Raw genomic sequence first — 21,550 nt, 5'->3', positions numbered from 1 at the left:
GCGCAGCAGCTGCTCAGGATATGGCCTGGTCCTGGATATGGAAACCTTGGGATCATCACATCGCTGGTCTTGGATCCAATCAGTGACTCCACATAGTCTAAAGACCTCAGGATGAGTATCCCGAGGTGGAAATGGAGAAAAAAAGAGAATAATTAGCGTAGCTGCTGTTCATAGTGTATATAAGCAAGATGTGAAAACTTGTGTGGAACCCACTAAGTGATGCATTGAGTGTATACTTTACTAAACAGATAGGTCTTTAATCTAGTATTGAACTGGGAGAGTGTGTCTGAGCCTCGGACGTTATCAGGAAGTCTATTCCAGATTGTAGGAGCCATGAAAGAGAAGGCTCCTTTACTCAACTTTGCTATTCTAGGTACTACCAGAAGCCCTGAGTTTTGAGATCTTAAAGAGCGAGTTGGATTGTAGCGAGACAGAAGGTTGGTTAGATAAACAGGAGCTAGATTATTTAGAGCTTTATAGGTGAGAAGTAATATTTTAAATTCAATACGAAACTTAACAGGCAGCCAGTGTAAGGAGGATAAAATTAGAGTCATATGATCATATTTTCTAGACCTGGTCAGAACTCTGGCTGCTGCATTTTGTACTAATTGAAGTTTGTTAATAGAGGATGCTGGGCAGCCAGCAAATGAACTTGAACTTGCGTACAAAGGAATATACTTAAAAAGAATTAACGTGTGAATTAGCAAATAACTCAGGAAACAGTTGCTTCCAATCCATCAAGAGTCCAGTTCCACTTAAGTTCCCCTGGCTTGTTAGATCCTGAGAAAACAAATAAACTGGCATACAGAAAAAAAACAATGGCACACATATCATTTCAGTTTTACTCTGAAAAAGGATGACAAATGTGATGCTAAAAGGGCTACACTACAGGTGACCTGATAAATGTGACCTCAAAATGATGATTATTCTGTTGAGAAAACACCTGTCAAATAGACAACAAACATAATACATACTCCAGAGATAACACCACACAGAATATGTTCACTGATAGAAATGAATAGACAGATTTCTGTCTGTGCTGCTAATTATCTTTATGGTAAATTGTCAAATTTTTCTCCAAAAGTGTTGCTTAAACTTGTACCTGTACTGAATGTTACTAAACAGGTTTTTACAGTTTTATGTGAAAGACTCCACCTGCAAGCCTCTTCCTGATCTCACACTAACATAAACAAACCTCTGAACACGGAGAAACTGCGACACACAGGTACAGTGTCACTTTTCCTTACTAATACTCTCTTTGTTTGTTAAATAAAACGTACATGATAAATAAAACTCCTATTAATAAATGTGATAACTGTATGAACTGCAGCAAAATCTGTGAGTTTCACTTTCATCTTGGTCAGAATCACATCAAAAACAATCTTCATTTGTTAGAGATTTTTCATGTACAGATGAAGGTCAAAGCTTATGTTGTTCAGCACAGATTTCCTAAACTGTAATTCTCTATGTATTCTTTACTGTCTGAAGAAGCAGATCTCAGTAATGTTTTTGTGATTGTTTTTATTTGCATTTATTAAAATAACATACAACACAAAGTGGGCATACAGTCATTAGAACACAAACATTGGGATTTATCAATATGGACGTGAGCTATAAGTCTTACATCTGGTCTCAGCTCATGTACACAAGTTTTTTCTGTTAGTATGAAGGTCTGCTTTACCTGTTTGGTTGTCTAAAAGATAATGTAATATTTCATTCTATTGACCCGATGACCAAATCCAATGAATGGTCGAAGGTTAAATGCATGTACACCTGTTCTAGCACTTCTAAAAAGAATTCTATTATTCATTAGAAAGCAATTATATTAGTTTTAGCTCCAAATTTGATCTGATTTTATCATCTAATTTAGACTGTATTTCTAACAAGAAATGAGTCACATTTGTAGTTTATGAATCAGTTTAGAGTTTTGATTTATCTCTGATCCTGTACTTTTCATTTATATGTTCTTTAGGGACCCAATGCTGCACAGAGTGTTGCATGTTTCTCACAGACATGGTCTCGACATTCTGAAGTTAGTCAGAGGATGCAGGGTTAACTATAAGCTAATTAGTCCGGTTGCCTCCTGCTCTTTTGTATTAAAAGCATACTTAATTTGATAATTTCTGTACAACTTGCTAAATCAGTGATTACTAAAAATTGAAAACTCTCCGAGCTGAAGGGCCGACAGCTTTATAGTCTTGTGTAATTAGTTTGGATATCATGTACACAGATCAAGCTACCAATAGACTTCACATCATTCATTTCTTGTCAGCTTAGTCCCTTTAATATATGCCATTCTAGCAGCAACCCATCTTTGGGAAACATCCACACAAACACTCATACACTACGGACAATTTATTCACCTGTACCGCATGTCTTTGGACTGTGGGGGAAACCGGAGTACCTGGAGGAAACCCAAGCGAACGCAGGGAGAACATGCAAACTCCACACAGAAACGCCTACTGAGCCGAGGCTCGAACCAGCAACCTTCTTGCTGTCAGGCGACAGCATTACCGACTGCACCACTGCGTCGCCATTCCACATAATCTCCTAGATATAAAAATATTTCAGGAGAATTCAGAATGCCTCAAAACTTAACACTTTATTTTACAGAAGAACGTTCACCATGCCAATTGCAGAAATAAATGCACAATATCAATTGTTTAAAGATAAATCTAGGAGTATAGATGGAAGTCTAAATTATACATAAGCTGCATCCCAAATTGCATACTTATGCACTATTCTACGCCATTTTGTAGTATAAATAGTGTCAGTAGTGCGTTCACACTGTAGTTATAAAATAATATAAATAAATATAAAATAAATATAAATATAAAATAATAAGTGCACTTTAATTACCCGGATGATGCACTCATTCAGCCGGTTAAATGTAGTGTGTAATGATGGACACTTCACGCACTCAACGACCGCAGGTTTGCTTACATAGCGGAAGGGGCGGAGCTATCGGGCGCATATGTAGGACAACTTTATTTGTTTTGGATGGTGAAAGCAAAATTCTCCCATGGGAGTAATTATAGGGCCTCTCGATGGTGAATGCGGTTACTCACGGCAGTTAATATTTGATAATTCGGTCGTTTATTTCACTGATTTGGCAACCGTCAAAAGTCGTCTGAGAAACAGTTTGAATTTCCGCTAAGTAAAAAAATTTTGTGCTATTTGGGATGACACTAAATTCATGTTCTATACTGTTGAGTGTGTAAGTGCGTAAGTACATAGTGCATGAGTGCATAGTGTATAGTGTGCCATTTGGGACGCAGCTATAGTGTTGAGCTTGAGCGCTCTTCACCACGGGCCGGTCTGAATATAGTCTTGCGACCCCCAGACATTTAGTCCTTCTCTTTACACTGCAACCTTGTCTGGGGGTCGCAAGACTATATTCAGACCGGCCCGTGGTGAAGAGCGCTCAAGCTCAACACTATAGCTGCGTCCCAAATGGCACACTATACAGACATAACAATCCATAAATAACACAAATAAATTATCCATACATAACAATCCATAAATAACACAGCCTCAATTGAGAATCGGCTTGACCATCAGTGTAAATGTTACTAATGCTATTATGGCTCAGAACAATATTTGTGTGTCTAATTTTTTATGTTTTGTGGAAAATCTTTGTAATAAGCAGGATAAAATAAGTCCAGGACAGTTGTTTTCTCATAGTAAAGCTTAAACAACAGTGCTGCTGTGAAGCTGAATTTGTGTGATTGCTTATTGACTCAGTGAATCTGAATCAGTGTGTTTGTTCATTGACTCACATCACAGCAGGTGTGCAGCTCCCAGAGTCTCAGGACTGATGAATCTTTTACAGGACACTTTACAGACAGAAAAGATGACCAACTGAAGATAAAGATGAAATAGAAAACAATTTCATCATGTTCCGGGAAAAAGAAAGAGGTGAATCACACACAGATTAGATTAACGATTCATTAAAACACTCTGAAAGCTTTATTATTCTGGTTATCTTGCATGTGAAGTGTCTCTCTCATCACCCTCAGCTTCACTTCAGTCCTTTATAATTTATACCTAAATTCAGTCCAAGACCCTAATTTGGACAAAGAGATTCGTGTAATACTGAAGGATGTATTATACTTATCACAGTTTGTAATAAGTGAAAATTGTAATATGTAAATTGTATTTTAAAAACATTTTGAAAGTGATAATCTCCACTAGTCAACAACAAACAGTAATCTGATCCCCCAATATTCTCAGCTTCTCACACTTATGCTTTAACCAGTGCTGATTGCTTCTGTGCAGAATTGTAAGGCTTCTGTTTCAAACAGGTACTGCAAGCAGGAGAGAACACAGTAGGACTAGACCACCTTCATGTAAGTCTTTCCATTTGTCAGTAAACAAAAACCTCTAAAATCAAACTAAATAAGTCTGTCAAAACTCTTACTGGACATGCTGTAATTTCATTTCTATCTGTGATGTTAAACATTCCCTGAGCTTAATCAACAGACTACAGCATTAGCAACAATGGCAAGGACATCATTTAATTCTCAGATGAGTCTGAAGGTGTACTTACATTAGGCACGTGTGGCATGGTCTTTAGCCTCCTTGGTAGAGCACCCGACTCCCATGCGGAAAGTCGCTGGTTTGATACCAGGTCGGAGCGTGTTGGGTGACGTAGGACCACCAGGGTTACATTGGTGCTGTGACCCGGATGGGAGTGAGGTTTAGGGGGGTGAGTGTAACGGAGGCCAGCTAGTGTGTGCTGTGCAGGTAAACCTCGTTCCTCTGACCTCAAAAGGTGCTCTAGCGACAGACGCTAGAGGACATGGTCTTTAGCCTCCTTGGTAGAGCACCCGACTCCCATGCGGAAAGTCGCTGGTTTGATACCAGGTCGGAGCGTGTTGGGTGACGTAGGACCACCAGGGTTACATTGGTGCTGTGACCCGGATGGGAGTGAGGTTTAGGGGGGTGAGTGTAACGGAGGCCAGCTAGTGTGTGCTGTGCAGGTAAACCTCGTTCCTCTGACCTCAAAAGGTGCTCTAGCGACAGACGCTAGAGGACATGGTCTTTAGCCTCCTTGGTAGAGCACCCGACTCCCATGCGGAAAGTTGCCGGTTCAATACCAGCTCAGATCGGGTTGGGTAGTGTAGGACTGGTGGGGTTACACATGGTTGCCTTGAATCATGCCGGGGCCTGATTGTTCCCCATCCCCTCTCTCCTGATGTCCTGCACTCACACTTCCTCTTTACCTTCCGAGCCGGAGCACGTTTACCTCAATGATGATTCGACTGTTCAGTTTAACAGAAGAGAAGCGCTCTCTCAGCACAGTAGACATAGTTATATCATTTTGTATTTTTTTAGTTGTTTGGGATGCAGTTACACACAGTAAAATATTTTGCTGAACAGATCCGCCAACTGTGATGCTCATAAATGTTCATAAAGTCCTCATGCTGCAGGTATTAGGAGGTTTGCTGAAGGTGCAGCTGTCGTGCAGCAGGGGGTTTGTGTCTTTCATAAACTATGATAGTTTGCTTTTATTGAAATGTAAGTATGATTAATTAACTGTACCTTAATGGTGACGTCGCGTCTTCAGTTTCAAACTCAAGCACACTTTGCACTCAAGCATACTGTGCCTGAGCCAACTGAACCGTGCCCAGGCACAGCATGGGGCACTCACACTTGTCAAACTAGGGAATGGGAGTCAGACGTGCCCAGGCACGGTTTATATAGCCTGATGTGAGTACACTCTCAGTGTATGATGAATACAAAAGAAACCAAAGGGCAAGTGAAATTATGCATGTTTAAGTTGTAAACGTTAAAGGGCCATGACACCCCCCACTTTCGGTTAAAGTCTACTTCAGAATTTTTTCAAAAGATGCATGATTAATGGGCGTGGAGCTCCGCGAGCATCGGGCAGGAGTGGGCGTAGCCAGCAGGGGAGAACGTGAGCGAACAACTGTTGTTGTCAGTTAGCTCACAAAATGAGACAAACCGTGAGGAGACGCATGAGTTTATAGTTTACAAAGTTGAAATGCAAAGAAATGAACAGTGATTTAATGCCCTGCTACATTTGTTATTTGTAATTTCATATACACATAACCACAATTTATATCATTATAAAGATAAGTGTGTTCATGTAAACACTATAAATGAGGATTCTCCCTCAATCCCCGTATTCAGCAGACTCAGTGCAGCAGGTCTCCTGACCTGCCTAATTTAACCATTAGTCCTGCTGGTAATCTGGAGGATTTAGGCAAACACAGCAGCACAGCGATGTGTCTAAATGTGAACGAACTCCTGATAAAAGACAGCGTCCGCCATTCTCTTATTCTCGTACTGCTCTCCCGACAAAAATGCTAGCAGCACACACACAGCTTTGCTGTATGATCAGCCCTGACAGGATCGCGGGGGAAAACATGCAACAAACCCCGTGGATCATGGAAACAAACGCATATGAGCCTTCATGAACAGCTAAATACTGTGCCGTGGTTTCTGTGTCTCTCAGCTCGGGCTTGACACTGGCAGGTCTCATGAATAATTAAGCAGCCGGCTCTTCTCATAGGATAAGAAAACTCTGCTATGAATAATAATGAGAAACCGACGCGTCATCATTGCACTTGCAGTACTGCGCTACTTCGCCGATTTTGATCCCGCCCCGAAAAATAATTTTAAACCCGGAAGCTGAAATTAGCTGACAAAAGCTCAAAATTATTAATTTTCCCCACAATTAAAGCTGACAGGTGCTAACATTGTCTTAACTGATGCTCAACACACACACATCTGTTAATATTAAAAAAAAAGTTCCCCTGGGTGTCCTGAACCTTTAAAGGCAATGCAAGAACATTTATACAAGAAATGTTCTTTTAAATCCAAAATTTACTTTGGATTTTAACAAAACATTTAAAATCCAATCAAAAGCCACATAATATTGTTAGTGACCCTAGAAAAATAATGTCAACAGTCAATAATTCAAAAGTCAAATAATTTTAACCACCCCATAAGTGCTTTTAAAGAGACTGTAAACATTTATATACAGCAGTGGTCACCAAACTTGTTCCTGGAGGGCTGGTGTCTTACAGATTTTAGCTCTAACCCTAATCAAACACACCTGAACAAGCTAATCAAGCTCTTACTAGGTATACGTGAAACAATCAGGAAGGTGTGTGGAGGCATGTTGGAGCTAAACCCTGCTGGGACACCGGCCCTCCAGGAATGAAATTGGTGACCCCTGATATACAGCACATACTGAAGAAGACAAAAGTTGATCTCATAATAAATAGTCGTCTGTTGATCAGTTCTGTATGAATGCAGTATTATTATAATATCATGCTAACTAAACCATTTGTCTTCATGTAAGTGGGTGATGAACCATTCCTGGGTTCTGCTGAAGACACACAGTGTTTTACAGTGGAGCAACGGGACATACAGACAGGTGAGTGTGATCATATCTGATGTTTCTGGTGCTGTATGAATGGTTCTTAATGTTCTTCTGCAGTTTCAGACTGTGAGAGGCTGAATGTGTTGGTGTGTGGGAGCGACGGCTCACTGAAATCCTCCATCTCAGAGCTGATCCTGCAACACACACACAGAAGATCAGAGAGTGTGAGGACAGACGTGGATCTTCATGGTCGTCTGATCAATGTGCTGGAGCTTCCAGCTCTGTTCAACACTGGGCTCTCAGAGGAGGAAGTGATGCGTCAGACTCTCCGCTGTGTGTCTCGCTGTCATCCTGGAGTTCATGCTTTCCTCCTCATTATTCCTGACGCTCCACTCAATAATGAAGACAGAGCAGAAATGGAGGAGATCCAGAAGATCTTCAGCTCCAGAATCAACAAACACATCATGATCCTCATCATGCAGAATTCAGAGCATCAGACAGCAGAACTCAATGAAGAAACACAGGCTGTCATTCAGAGTTTTGGAGGAAGACATCATTACTTTAATCCTAAAACACAAGAGTCCACATTGATGGAGAACATTGAGAAGATGCTGGAAGAAAACAGAGGAGGCTTTTACTCCACAGAGACATTCCTGGAGGTGCAGATGGAAAAAAATACAGAATATAAGGAGATGAAGAAGAAACTTCATTCGCTGGAGACACACTTTCTGTCACAAGGTACTGAGTTGAAAATACAATTAGGTTTTAAAATGTGGGCATGAATTTTTTAAAACATATCAGACATGCAACACTGCAATATTAAAGAAAGTCGAACAGTCTAATTGTACAAAAACTAGGCCCACTGTCAAGTTTAACTTTTTAAATTCTCTAAATTTTTTTCTGTAAATATATATATGCAAAACTCTTAGGCATCTTCACCAGAAATAGGTTTAAAGTCAGCTATTTCTATATTTTTCTGTAGCACGTCAGTTTGAAATGTCAGTTTACATTTGCCAACATTATTTTTTTCATTAATTGTAATTCTAAGATTATTGTAAGATTAGTTTTTTATTGTAAGAATTGTGAGATTATTGTCTGCCAAAAGCCAGTGCTCCACATAGAGAGCTAATCTGATCATCCAGTCTGTCTGGAACGACAGGAAGAAACTGAACAAACTGAGACCTGAAACTCAATCCAGCAGAAATTTGGCAATATCTCAAAGATGCTTCAAAAACCTGCCTGCAGATCTACAGTACTGTTCAAAGTTTTAGGCACTTGTCTAAAATGCTGTAAAATTGGGTTGTCTTAAAAAATAATGCATGCATACATTTTATTTATCAATTAACTTATAATAACAACAATTCAACATTTGGTATGACCACATTTTGCATTTAAAACACTCGCTACACTTGCCCAGAGTTTTTAGGCAGCTTTGCAGTTCGGTTTTTTAAAACATCTTAAAGTTGTTCCCAAAGTAGTTCTGGGTTGAGTTTTTAGTCTCAGTTTGTTCTTTTTCTTCATGTCCTTTCAGACAAACAATAATCAGATCAGATCTTGTCAAGCCCTCATACCAGTCTCATGGAGTCTGTTTCGGACTGTTTGAGCAGACACATGCACATTTGTGGCCTGCTGGAGGTCATTTTTGAGGGCTTTGGTAGTTGTCCTCCTTGCAAAAAGGCAAAGGTAGGGGTCCTGCTGTTGAGTTGTTGACCTCCTATTGTCTCCTGATTGGCCTGTCTCCAAGTAGTGCCTCCATGCTCCAAGCTTTCTTGCCACAACTCGCATTGAAGTGCCATCCTGAATGAGCTGCACAGCCTAGGCCACTTGTGTGGGTTGTAGAGTCCTTCTCATGCTACCACTACAGTGAAAGCATTGCCAGCATTCAAAAGTGACTAACATATTAGCCAGAAATGAATGAATAATTTAATGAATTTATTTAATTAACAGGGAAATGCACAAAAAGAAAAGAAATCATAGGAACTGAGAAGTGATCTGTGGTCACCACCTGCAGAACCACTGCTTTATTGGGGGAGACTTGCTAATTGCCTATAGTTTCCACCTTTTGGCTTTTCCATTTGTAAACAGCATGTGAAATCAATTGTCAATCAATGTTGTTTCCTGAGTGGGCAGATTGATTTTACAGAACTGTGATTGACTTGGAGTTACATTGTGTTGAGTATTCCCTTTATTTTTGATCAGTCTATTTCAGGTCAGAGAGGCAAGAATCTTGGGTAAAGTGACCAGTGGTGAAGCTCATTGGCACTTCAGCTGATGATTGTGACAGTATAATTCAGTTTTTTCCCTATTAAGTGTTGCACTAAATTTGAGAGCCCAGGCCCTGAGACTTGTTACAAGCAGAATTTTTATTGAGACGTGTTGGTTGTTCTTCAGTCAAACAGCATCTTCAAGTAGTCCATGTGTATCTACAAGAGACTCTTAAAGTCTACTTTAGTAAAAGAGTCTAATTTATTCTAAATTGAGCAGAGTTGTCCTGTGTATAAATGTTATGGGGAGGGGGCAGTGTTAAGGATGAGGTGGCTAAACAAGTCATGTAAATGTGGTAGATACTGTCCAGCGAAGTTTACGAACAAAACAGTTTCTTTGGCCTGATTGGATCCACAAAGACAAAGGGAGAACAGTAACTTGGGACTCAGGGGATGGCTCTGGCCGTTCATGGGACTCGGGAGAATCTGGCCATTAGTGAAATTCGGGAGGATCTGACACCCAGCACTCTGGGATTACAGAAGGATCTGGTGGGAGTGCTAGTGGCCATTTTGTGAGTGGCAAGCCCAAAGGCAGGTCTTGCGGTTGAGTGTCCCACTCCCCCCAAAAAGTATTTAATGGTTTCCTTCTCCACCTTGCCAACTGTAAAGGGTCATGCACTGACCTATAGGGTTACATCCAGAGCTTCTTGGAAAGACGCTAAAGGACCGAACTGGATTAGTGGAGTTTTGAATGGTTCAATTAGTCCATGATAGACACAGTCAATGAGCATACAGTCTGAAAGGTCTGAGTAGTTTGCAATGTCCAACAACTTACAGATGTGGTCCTCAAGGGTGTTCACTCCTTGACTGAGCTAGAGGAGTTGTTCTGCTGGGCCCATGTTGTGGCTGAGTCTTCTTTAACAGAGGAAGTCAGGGTACAACGGAGGTGACTTAAAACAACTTAAAACAAAAAGGATGCTTTGAAATGATACAGCTAACAGCTTACAAGACACAGAGGTATGTGTGTGTGTGGTCTGTATATAGTCCAGGTAATCACAAGCACTTTATAAGCTTCAGCTTTGGGTTTGCCATCTAGGAGATCTGGGCCAGGTGTGTGAGTGAAGTGCATGATGGGATCTGTAGTAGAGTTGAATGTGAGTGATCTCCAGCAGCCTGCAAGAGCAACACTGCTGATGATCATAGCACAATATTACTCTCATAAACTATGTACATTAAGAAATATTGATTTACATTGAAGTAATTTTCTGTTCAATTATCACATACTGAGATAAATAGATATTATTTATTGGCTAGACAGTTGTAAGAAACATAACTCAGACCAACTGTCAATTTACTGGTACTTTCATCGGAATGACTTCTCTGTTAACTACCATAAATAAGCTATGTGCTGGGAACTGTGTAGTTGTGTGTTTTTTTTTTTACATTATTTATAACAATCATATTTACTTTTTATGAAACATACCTGAATTATCATGAGAAATTAAATCATATTGAGATTTCAGTATCTTTCCGTAGGCGCAGTTTAGCATCTATAGTAAACACAACATGCATTTCCATGGTAACCCTGGTTCTTATGCTGATGATATTTTATTTCAAACATTAAAAATTAAGTGGGTTTTTCCTTAAAATAAGCAAAGAACACAACACCAAGACCTACATATAAATTGGACAAATAAGACTACCTAGAACAAACATGGAACCCATCAAACTAATCAATGAACAACTACATCAAACGTCAAACTAAAGACACAAGCAAGAAAGGGGCATTTTTTATTCATGTTCGAAAGACTGACTAATGTAGATTCTCTTTTACAGGTTCAGCTGATAGAGAAGATGAACTGAGGATTGTTCTTCTGGGAAAAACTGGTGTTGGTAAAAGTTCAACAGGAAACACAATCTTAGGAAGAGACGTGTTTGCAGCAGGCACATCTCAAGAATCTGTTACTGAAGAGAGTCAGAGAGAAACATCTAAAATCAATGGCAGACGCATCACTGTGATCGACACTCCAGGACTGTTTGATACTGAACTCAGTAAAGAAGAGATCAAGAGAGAAATCAGCAACTGCATCTCCATGATTCTGCCTGGACCACATGTGTTCATCATCGTGCTCAGTTTAGGACAGAGATTCACTAAAGAAGAGGCGAAATCTGTAAAGTTTATCCAGGAGACGTTTGGTCAAAACTCTTTAATGTTCACTGTGGTGCTCTTCACCAGGGGAGACTTCCTGAAGAATCAGACCATTAAAGAGTTTCTAGGTAAACCAGGATCTGTGGTCAGACAACTGCTTGAAACTTGTGGAAACCGATACCATGTGATCAACAATAATCAGCCTGAAGAGCGAACACAAGTGTCTGAACTACTGGAGAAGATAGACAACATGGTGAAGGCAAACGGAGGAAGCTTCTACTCATGTAAGATGTTCAGAGAGATGGAGAGAGAAAAACAAGAACAGCAGACGAGGATCCTGATCGACAGAGTGAGAGAAACAGAAGAAAAGATGAAAAAACTTGAGAAAGAGAAAGACAGACTAAAGATGATGGTGGAAGAGGAACGACAGAATCAAGAGAAAGAACGAAAGGTTTTAGGTGAACAAATTCAGAGACTTAAGAGTGAAATAGAAGGAATAATCAAAAAGGAAGAAATAACAGAAAGAGAGAGACAAGAACAACTAGAGGATTTAGAGAAGAGACTGAAGAAAGATCAACAAAATAATTTTGAAATTTTAAAATTGACTCTCCTTCAACAAATGCATGAAGATGAACTGAAGAGAAGCCAAGCAAAGTCAGTGGCTATTTTTGCTGAGATCATCTGTCAGAAACTGAAGGAGCCCATTGAGCAGAGCGTCTACAAGAAAACTGCCAGAGATTTAGCAGATGAAATTATGAAAAACTGTGAATCACTGAATAGAAACAGATTAAAGCTGGAGAAACACATCCTGAAGACACTGGCAGAAGAGGAGGACTTTGACAAATACATGAACTACATTCATTATCCCAGAGGTCACTACAAGAGTTTCATCAGAGATGAAGTCAGTCGCTACATCAGAGATAAGTTCAGCATCAGTGTTTTACCCAAGATGAAGGAGAACATTAAACTCCTGCAGCAGAAGATCATGAACGCAGCACATCAATCTACTGAACATGTTGAAGTCAACAGTGGAGATGTTGGTTTGTGGTTGAAGAGTTTCACACAGCAGCTCTCAGATCAGCTGATCTTCTCTGAAAAAGACCTCAGTGGAGTCAAACATGATGATGTTGATGATTTCACACTCCTAGAAGATGTGATCAGACAAGAGCTTACAGCTGTAATGTCAGACATCAGCAGCAGATTCAACACAGACACATTTCCAGTAAAGCTGGACTATAAGTTCAGGCCAGATGAGCTTCTGATTGATCACTTCTGTCAGTGCTGTTGGGTTCAGTGTCCATTCTGTGGAGCAACCTGCACAAACACCAGAGAAAACCATCATGGAGATCACAGTGTTGCTTTCCACAGAGTGAGAGGAATTAATGGAAGAAAGTACTCTTCAAATCTCCATTCTGATATTTGTACAGATTTAGTGGCAAGTGGTCAGAATTTTAACACACCAGATGGAAGGTTCCCCTGGAGATATTACAGAAGAGCAGGAGGAGTTTATGCACAGTGGAGCATCACTCCTGATCTCTCTGATCTGCCCTACTGGAAGTGGTTTGTCTGTAGATTCCAGAAAGATCTGGAAAAAGAGTACAAGGAAATATTTGAAGGGAGAAGTAAGATCCAAGATGAGTGGAGAAAATACTCAAAACGAGATGCTATTGAGAGTTTGGATAAATATGTGTAATAGAGAAGATAAAGAATCAGACTTGCACTTCTGTTTTCCCTCAGATCAGTCAAAGTGAGTTTCTATTACATTCCTCAATGAGAGTCCAAACTCGACATCTCAGAGGAGTTGAGGAGGATATGAATATGAAATCATACACTATCAGACTTAAAAATAATCAAACCTCGACCTGAAGACCAAACAGACCAGCCTCATTTATCAACTCTGCACACAGAAAAACTAAACATTTACCGGTTTTCATACTCACGCTCAGATGCACTAACATCAATATGAACACATGAGAGAGTGTGCGTTACTCCAGGCCATCTTCATAACTGGTGCAAGCACATTTCTTGTGTTTTTTTCCATTAGGTGAATCTTAGAGGCAATGAAGTGAAGATACAAACAACTTGACCGCATCAGATTTATGAATCTCATACTAGTGGACGTCTCAGCATGTACATTTTTTGCTTATTAAGATACGAGGAGTGAGCGAGAATTCTTCAAGAACACTGGGCTCTTAAATCTTCACATCCCAGACCAAATTGAATCTGTTCTCTTTCACAGATTACAGTCCAAAGACAACTTCTTGCAATGTAAACTTGTGTGTAATTTAGAGATTTGGGAGGGCTGCGTCCCTGTCAAGGCGCTCCCCATAGGGCTTGTATCTGTGTGAGTTCAGTTTAACCAAAGACTGAAATAGGCAAGTTCTGCTTTCTCATTTGTTATTGTTAACAGTGCTTCTGATTGGAGGTTTTTACATGTGTCATAAACCAGTCATTTTTCTTTTGTCCGATGAGTTTTAAAGTGTAACTTTGGTCTTACTATGTGCAGTATCATGTTAGGCCCAATCCCAATTATATTTTATTCGCCTTCCTCTTGGCCCTTGATACAATGTGTGAAGGCGAAGGGCTTCAAATTTACCCCTAAGAAATGGGTCAGCACGACTATACCCGCACACATGAGCATATGTTGTCCCAAGCACTTAATTCATATGAGATCAATGATGCTGACTGCTGGAGTCATTCCAGTTTGGCTAATTTTGGTATTAATCCTCTAAATCACTGAAGGCAATGATATTGTTGTATCGTCATGATAATGTTATCATGACGATAAAATGTGGCAATAATATCATAACTGTACTGTGCATTTACACCGTGGCCATATTCATCTATGTCAGTGGTCATTAAACTTGTTCCTTGAGGGCCGGTGTCCTGCAGATTTTACCTCCAACCCTAATCAAACACACCTGAACAAGCTAATCAAGCTCTTACTTGGTATACTCAAAACATCCAGGCAGGTGTGTTGAGGCAAGTTGGAGCTAAAACCTGCAGGGACACCGGCCCTCCAGGACCAGGACTGGTGACCCCTGATCTATGTAAACAGAAAACAATATCAACGTACCAGACACTGTAAAAAGGTCATTCCCAGCCACTAGACCAATGGACTCAAACTCAATTCCTGTAGGGTCACAGCTCTGCACAGTTTAGTTCCAGCCATCTCCAACTCTGTGTGCTGCGTGTGCTGTCATGTTGCCGTTGTAGCTGTAGTGTATTCTGGAAAATTTTTGTACCCCTTGGTTTCAAGTGTGGTCCTGTAAAATTTCAAGGGCGTGTTCAGGTATTCCCCTTAGCACCTACGCCTTCAAGCTGATTAGAATTGGGACAACAAGGGCTAAGGGGGAGAATTGGGATTGTGCCTTGTTGTCCAAATGTTTTCTTTTATTCCTTTACTTCAAGAATCAATAGCATGTTGCAGGACTTCAGGTCTGGTAGTAATTCTCCCACACCAACCTAGTGAATTAAACCTATTCATGATAGAGCTCAGTGTAATTTATGCACGGTATTCAAGAAACACAACCAATAAGAATTCCATTCATCCTACCATAAATCATATTCACAAATTGATTATATTTTTGCTTCACCCCACATTAATGGTAAGGTTAAATAAATTCTCACAAATATGGCTTCAGCTATCCATTATTTTATCAATCGATTAATCAACTACAGTAATCAATCAATTAATCAGATAAGCTTTAACAGTTTTCTTTGAAGATCTTGTGATAGAAATGCAGCAGAGCAGTACAGTGTCATTTGCATAGATGTTCAGAGGATGACATCTACATTTATTTAGATAAGTAAACCCAGGATCACATTGGATGCTCTAAAAGGTCACACGGTGGTATAACACTGCTGGATTTTAAGATGAAATACTATTCATTTCAGTTATAATCTCTGGGAAACTCTCTTTATGTACAGCTCTTACCAGCTCCTTCATGGAAATGAATCGAGAAATCATTGGTTGCTTCTAACAAATTAAAAGATTTGCTGTTTTCAGGAATTAAACTCAGAGCATTTAAAGAAATTGGCTCAATAACAGTTCATTCAATATCTACATGGCATTTGGTGGGAAAATTATTGTTGGGGTATGCAGGACTTCCAGGAGACTTGGGACGTTGGGTCAGCGTTTGTACTATCTTGTCACAATTTTTGGAAGAATCCTGAGCCACTGGATTAATGAACAGAGCAAAGATTACAACCATTCTTTATTAGAACTGAATACATGATAGTTTGATCTCCATTTCTGTGATCTAACAGTGTGGTGTTGGAGAAACTAAGATGTTATCTAAAATATAGGTGACAACAACAGGTTATTTTGTCTGTTTTACCTGTTTTACCTTTATTTTATAAGACACTTCATTTATATACACTGACATTATGTATAATATCAGTTTGTACCTTTATATTCACAAATGTGTATATATGTGTAACGAAATAAATGTGTAACATGTTTAATATTTCTTTATTAAATCCTGCTTTAATGGGAGTTGCAGTTCCTGTTAGTTGGCCGGTGGCGCTAATGGGCACAGAGTTTGGGTGTAGACTGCAGCAGAGTTAAGGAGAACTGTGGGTGAGTCTGGTTTTGTGTTAGCTCCACACTAAGAGATAAAAATATGCTTTCAATGATTGATTAGACGCAGATTTAAAAGTATAGCACACTATATATACATTTATTGATTGATAGAGTGGGTTTTCTTTTTATATTTGTTTGATATTTATACTTTTAATCTCGTTTTAAGTGTTTTCGTCCATGTGCTTATACGGCATGTGCTAATAAAGTCATATGTTTTAGATGCGAATGCGAAGTAAAACCTTGTTGATCTCACTGTTACTGCTCTGTGTGCAGGTAATTTTCTATTATGTATTGTGTCCAGGTATTTACTGTGTTTATTCAGCTATATTAGTTACGCATTTTCTGTATTTATATATTTTGTCTTTGTTTTATATCATAGTGATTTAAGCTTATAAGATAAAAGCAGAGTTAGGGAGAACTGCTGTGAATGTGGATGCGAAGTAAAACCTTGTTGATCTCACTGTTACTGCTCTGTGTGCAGGCCTAATAAAAAATCTTCCTCATCTGAGTAAAGGTCACATATGTATATATATATATATATATATATATATATATATATATATATATATATATATATATGGAGGAAACCCACACAAATGCAGGGAGAACATGCAAACTCCACACAGAAATGCCAACTGAGCCGAGGTTCGAACCAGCGACCTTCTTGCTGTGAGGTGACAGCACTACCTTCTGCACCACTGCGTTGCCTTAGCGTCTTTCAGATGTAAACAAAATATTTTGTCATCAAGTATAAAAATATTTTGTCGCCGACCAATATGAACCAATATTGAACCAAATAGCTAAAAGTAGACGTGCCACCATCCAAAAAGCTCCCAGGACTGGAAACAGTCCTCCCAGTACTGGAAAGAGTCATTTCTGCAGTGTTGTCCTATGAAAAGATACCTTCTTTCTTGACAGATAATGAATCTACCCAATTGCAAATGATTTTGTGAATGAAAGGCAGATTCAGTATAATTCAATTCACCTTTATTTGTATAGCACTTTACAATGTAGATTGTGTCAAAGTAGCTTCACATAAAAGATTACAGTGAATTGAAACAGTGTCAGTTCAGTTTTCAGTGTTTAAGTTCACTTCAGTTTAGTTCAGTTCAGTGTGGTTTAATAGTCACTGTTGAGAGTGTAACAGCCCGGTTGGAGAAATAAAGGATTAAACTCATGCACTGATGTTGCACTGTCCTCCTTTGTGCCTTTATTGTTGAGATTTCCATCCTTATAGACTGTACAACACCATAAGAGCTAAGAACAGATGAATAAACACACATAGAAAAGATGTAATGAATTAAAAAAAATCACATCCCTGCTGAAAAATCCAGCTAAAACCAGCTTGACCAGCCTGGTTTAAGCTGGACATAGCTGGTTTTGGCTGGACTCCCAGCCTGGCTAGGCTGGTCAGGCTGGTTTTAGCTGGCCATCTCCCAGCCTGACCAGCTAAGACCAGGCTGGAAATGGCTGGAAACCAGCCTGGAAGTGGCCAAAACCCCTCTAAAACCAGCCTGGTCGACCAGCTAAAACCAGGCAAGGTTTTTTAAGCTGGTTTTTTCAGTAGGGATAATAAGACAAAACAATAAACTTAGCGACAATATTATAAAGTTACTGCAAATATATTACTAGTTTGTGATAAAATGGCTATTCAAATTATAAGCAAGCCAACAGATGCATACATTTTTAGCAATAAGTAAATAAATGTCCTTATCTACCTTGTTCTCCCTTCCAACCAGGTGTTCAAACAATGAAGACGAACAGAACAAAAAACAAACTCAAATATGCATAAAATACTCTTAAATGAGTCCTGAAGTTTATCTTTAGCTCCGTGAATTTCTCCGTGCAAGCGATCGCTCTTCTTCTTTTTCGTTTAATGGCGGGTGGCAAACCAGCTTGAGGTGCATTACCGCCACCCACTGTGTTGGAGTGTGAGACTTCAATGAGTGGAAGGATTACTACTTATTCTCTAAAAAAAAAAAAAAAAAAAAAAAATTTCTTTTTTTAATCAATAAAACAAGCTATCGCTCTCTCCCACGTGCTAGGCGCGATTCTCCGATCTCCGTGCTTCCGTGATCTGCGCACGCTCGCGCACCTGACCACTTCCGGCAAGCCTGTGCGTCAAATAAGGGCCTCTGTATAGGCTTAATAACCTAAAGTGCGAAGTGGAGTTCAAATACATAACAAAAACACAATTATCTTTAAAGAAATTAAGAAGTAATTAAAAGCAGGATAAATTATTAATACTAAAACCTAACTTAAATAACTTGGGGTTATTTACAGAGAGTCCAAACACTTGAGAGCAAATCCATCGATGTGCAGCTTTACAAGTCCCAAACCAAGCAAGCCAGTGGCGAGAAACAAAACTTCACCAGTTGACCAAAAAAAGCTGGAAAGGGAGTAAACAAGTGAGACTACTGATTGACAAAGACAGTCAGCTGTTTAAAGCCATACACCAAATTGGAGAGAGCAGATTGGAAAGTTGTCAGAAAGAAAAGAGAAAAACACTGAAAAAAAAGAGAAAGAAGAGAAAAAAAGAAAGTGCAAAGTTCGAACCTGTTCTGACAGTGGCAGTAGTTTGTATCATCATTCCACAAAGGTAAAACACAACTATTGTTGCACACATACAAACCATAAATAATGCAGTGTGTACGTACCATTTTCACAATACTTTGTTGTTCATCACAGAGATTTGCATGTACACATGTATGATAATCCATGTCAGTCATTTATTCCATTTCCTTCGACCCTTTATTTATCAGGGGTCGCCACAGCGGAATGAACCGCCAACTATTCCAGCATATGTTTTACACAACGGTTGCTCTTCAGCTGCAACCCAGTACTGAAAACCCATACACACACACACACACACACACACACACATATATATACTACGGCCAATTTAGTTTATTGAATTCATTTATAGCACATGTGGTTGGACTGTGGGGGAAACTGGAGCACCCAAAGGAAACCCAAGTCAACACGGGGAGAACATGCAAACTCCACACTGAAATGCCAACTGGCTGAACCAGTGACCTTCTTGCTGTGAGGTGACAGTGCTAACCACTGAGCCACCCATGATTTTGATGTAAATTGCTCTCTCTCTCTCCTACATGCTGAATTGGAGAAACCCGTGTCAACATGAAACTGGTGAACGGTGACAGTTTTTATTTATTAAAACTGATCACTAAAAATAATATTTTCTTTAGTGTGTGCATTTCTTTCTTTGTTGCCAACAAGGAATCAGGAAGAAGCTAACAGATGAATACAGTCACATTGCTGTGGTAAAAACCTGTTTCTTTCTGTCTCATCTGATATTTGTTGCAGATAAAAGTTCAAAGTTTAACAAGAAAAATATTAATACTGCTACATATATTGTTCCTATATATATTTTTCACTGTATTCGAAATATGAAGATATCTGCGGTTTAAACGTATCTAATATATGCCTGATTTTAATGCACTGCACCCCCCCCCCGTTTCTTCTTTTTTTTGTTTGTTTGTTTTATTCCTGTTCTAATTGTTATGAGTAAATGAAATGATTCATGTAGTCCACCACCACACCTGTAAAGGGCAGTGTGGCGTGTTTGTGGGGACGAACTCATATTAAACTGCACTCGAGCAATGCCATAGATATATACACTAGATGTCACCTGGCATATTGTTGTCTATTGGACGGAATGCGTCAATAGCGCCGCCATCTTGCTACAGGGTAGCGCTCCTTTGAAATGAATACGGGACCAATGTACAGTGGAGGACTGTGGCCATGCAAAGCCGGAGATATACACATATATCTGTGATTGGGAGTTTTCCTGGATGTTAGCAGGGCCGGCCCAAGCCTTCAGGGGGCCCTAAGCAGGATTTTATTTGGGGCTCCCTTGGTGCAAACAACATGAAAAATTATCGTCAATCCTTGATAATTCGCACACTATAAATTTAAAACACACATTATCAATTTTATTCGCTGTAGCTGTGTTGCTTACATCAAACAATATACGTTTTAAGACAAATCTAAATATTATTCTGCAGAAACAGCTTCCTATTGATCCAACTTTTTATATGACTTCTTGCCACAAATCTAAATAATTAGACACAAAACATTAATATGGGCTGGCAGAAACAAAAGCAGCTGGAAGTAGCCAATAACATACTTATTTTTATTATTATTCAGGCACAAGACGCTGCCAAACAGTCAAACATAGTGACAATAAAGATAAATTTTTTTTAGTTGGATATAAATGCTAATACTGAAAAAAAAATTCATACTGTATTTTGTAGTTCAAATAACTTAAAACATCTATTTAAATTAAAATCAAACTAAATCAGGAAGCATTTTCTAGACATACTCGCATATCAGTCAAATTAGTAAATATGTACAAAAATTTTCAGTTTTCTGAAATAATTCTAAATTAAGTTAATTTTTTTTATTTTTTGTAAAACAAATTAATCTGCCAATGAGATAAGTAAAATAATCTTATTTAAAACCTAAAACAATATTTTTTATTTACCCTAATTGGCAGATTATTGAACTTTTTTAATGAAAAATTCACATCATTTTGACTAAAAATCTGTCTAGAAAATGTTTACTGGTTTAAGAATTTTTAGATATTTGGACTAAAAATCACACAAAAACTATAAGAAAGAAAATCATTTTTGCAGTGTATTTACCAACTGTCAATTGAATAAATCAGAAGCGTATTTTTTATCACCAAGTTCATAAAAAAGCATTTTGCTGCTGTTCCGGGCACTGCTGCTTCAATCACGATATCAATGAATCTGCGATATATTGATAGATCACAAAAAACCAGCCACAATATATCACAATTTTGGTAAATGAAGGGGGAAAATGCATCAAAAATTTATGATGAATTTCTTTAATAAACACGCATTTAGAGAATTGCAACAATGTAAAACAAGAGCACATCTGTCAAACAAGCTTAAAAATGCTGATGTGCAGAGAGCAGTTTATGACTGAAGAGAGCACATCTCTATCACAGCAGCAAAATCTCAATTTAGTGGAATATATATTTTAAAAAAAACTGCCAAAATAGTAATTTATTGCTTTCTAATTTTCTGTAAACTTAAAACAATTATTACAACTTGACCAACTAATTTTATGTAAACATGGAAACATTTTATGCTTAGACCTGGTTTATTTTTAATAAAAAAATATGTAATCCCACTATTTTTTCAACTGATCAGAATGCTCTGAGAGGTGAGCACAGACTCCTCTGAGCACGCATGTTGTCAGCAGTGGAG

At 38.9% G+C, this 21,550-nt stretch overlaps 2 protein-coding genes across 7 annotated transcripts in view; one reads left to right on the top strand and one right to left on the bottom strand.

Annotated features, from left to right (window-relative positions):
• LOC141381087 (uncharacterized) overlaps window positions 1-21,550 on the bottom strand; it is a 460,537-nt gene that overhangs the window by 249,203 nt on the left and 189,784 nt on the right. The window lies entirely within an intron of this gene.
• Window positions 1,192-16,509, top strand: si:dkey-175d9.2. Of its 5 annotated transcripts, XR_012400697.1 has the most exons (7): window positions 1,192-1,225; window positions 3,790-3,918; window positions 4,305-4,349; window positions 7,334-7,408; window positions 7,472-8,092; window positions 11,395-14,558; window positions 14,714-14,889. XR_012400697.1 is itself a non-coding variant. In XM_073943838.1 (6 exons), exons 2-6 carry the CDS (start codon window positions 3,897-3,899, stop codon window positions 13,398-13,400), a joined length of 2,769 nt encoding a protein of 922 aa, XP_073799939.1. In that variant the 5' UTR covers window positions 1,192-1,225; window positions 3,790-3,896; the 3' UTR covers window positions 13,401-16,509. The 5 variants fall into 5 exon arrangements, 4 of the variants coding, with proteins under 4 accessions (XP_073799939.1, XP_687461.7, XP_073799941.1 ...); XM_073943838.1 differs by having other exon boundaries at window positions 11,395-16,509; XM_682369.11 differs by having other exon boundaries at window positions 3,787-3,918; window positions 11,395-16,509.

Source organism: Danio rerio, chromosome 3 (assembly GCF_049306965.1).
Source record: "Danio rerio strain Tuebingen ecotype United States chromosome 3, GRCz12tu, whole genome shotgun sequence".
Lineage (NCBI taxonomy): Eukaryota > Metazoa > Chordata > Actinopteri > Cypriniformes > Danionidae > Danio > Danio rerio.
This window is presented reverse-complemented; position numbering and strand designations above follow the sequence as displayed.

What these genes read in the sequence shown, in the direction of transcription:
- si:dkey-175d9.2 (XM_073943838.1), top strand. Translation starts at nt 3,897, where the DNA reads ATGTTCCGGGAAAAAGAAAGAG. An exon ending in GCAACGGGACATACAGACAG is followed by an intron (nt 7,409 to 7,471) that starts GTGAGTGTGATC and finishes GTTCTTCTGCAG; the next exon opens with TTTCAGACTGTGAGAGGCTG. An exon ending in GACACACTTTCTGTCACAAG is followed by an intron (nt 8,093 to 11,394) that starts GTACTGAGTTGA and finishes TCTCTTTTACAG; the next exon opens with GTTCAGCTGATAGAGAAGAT.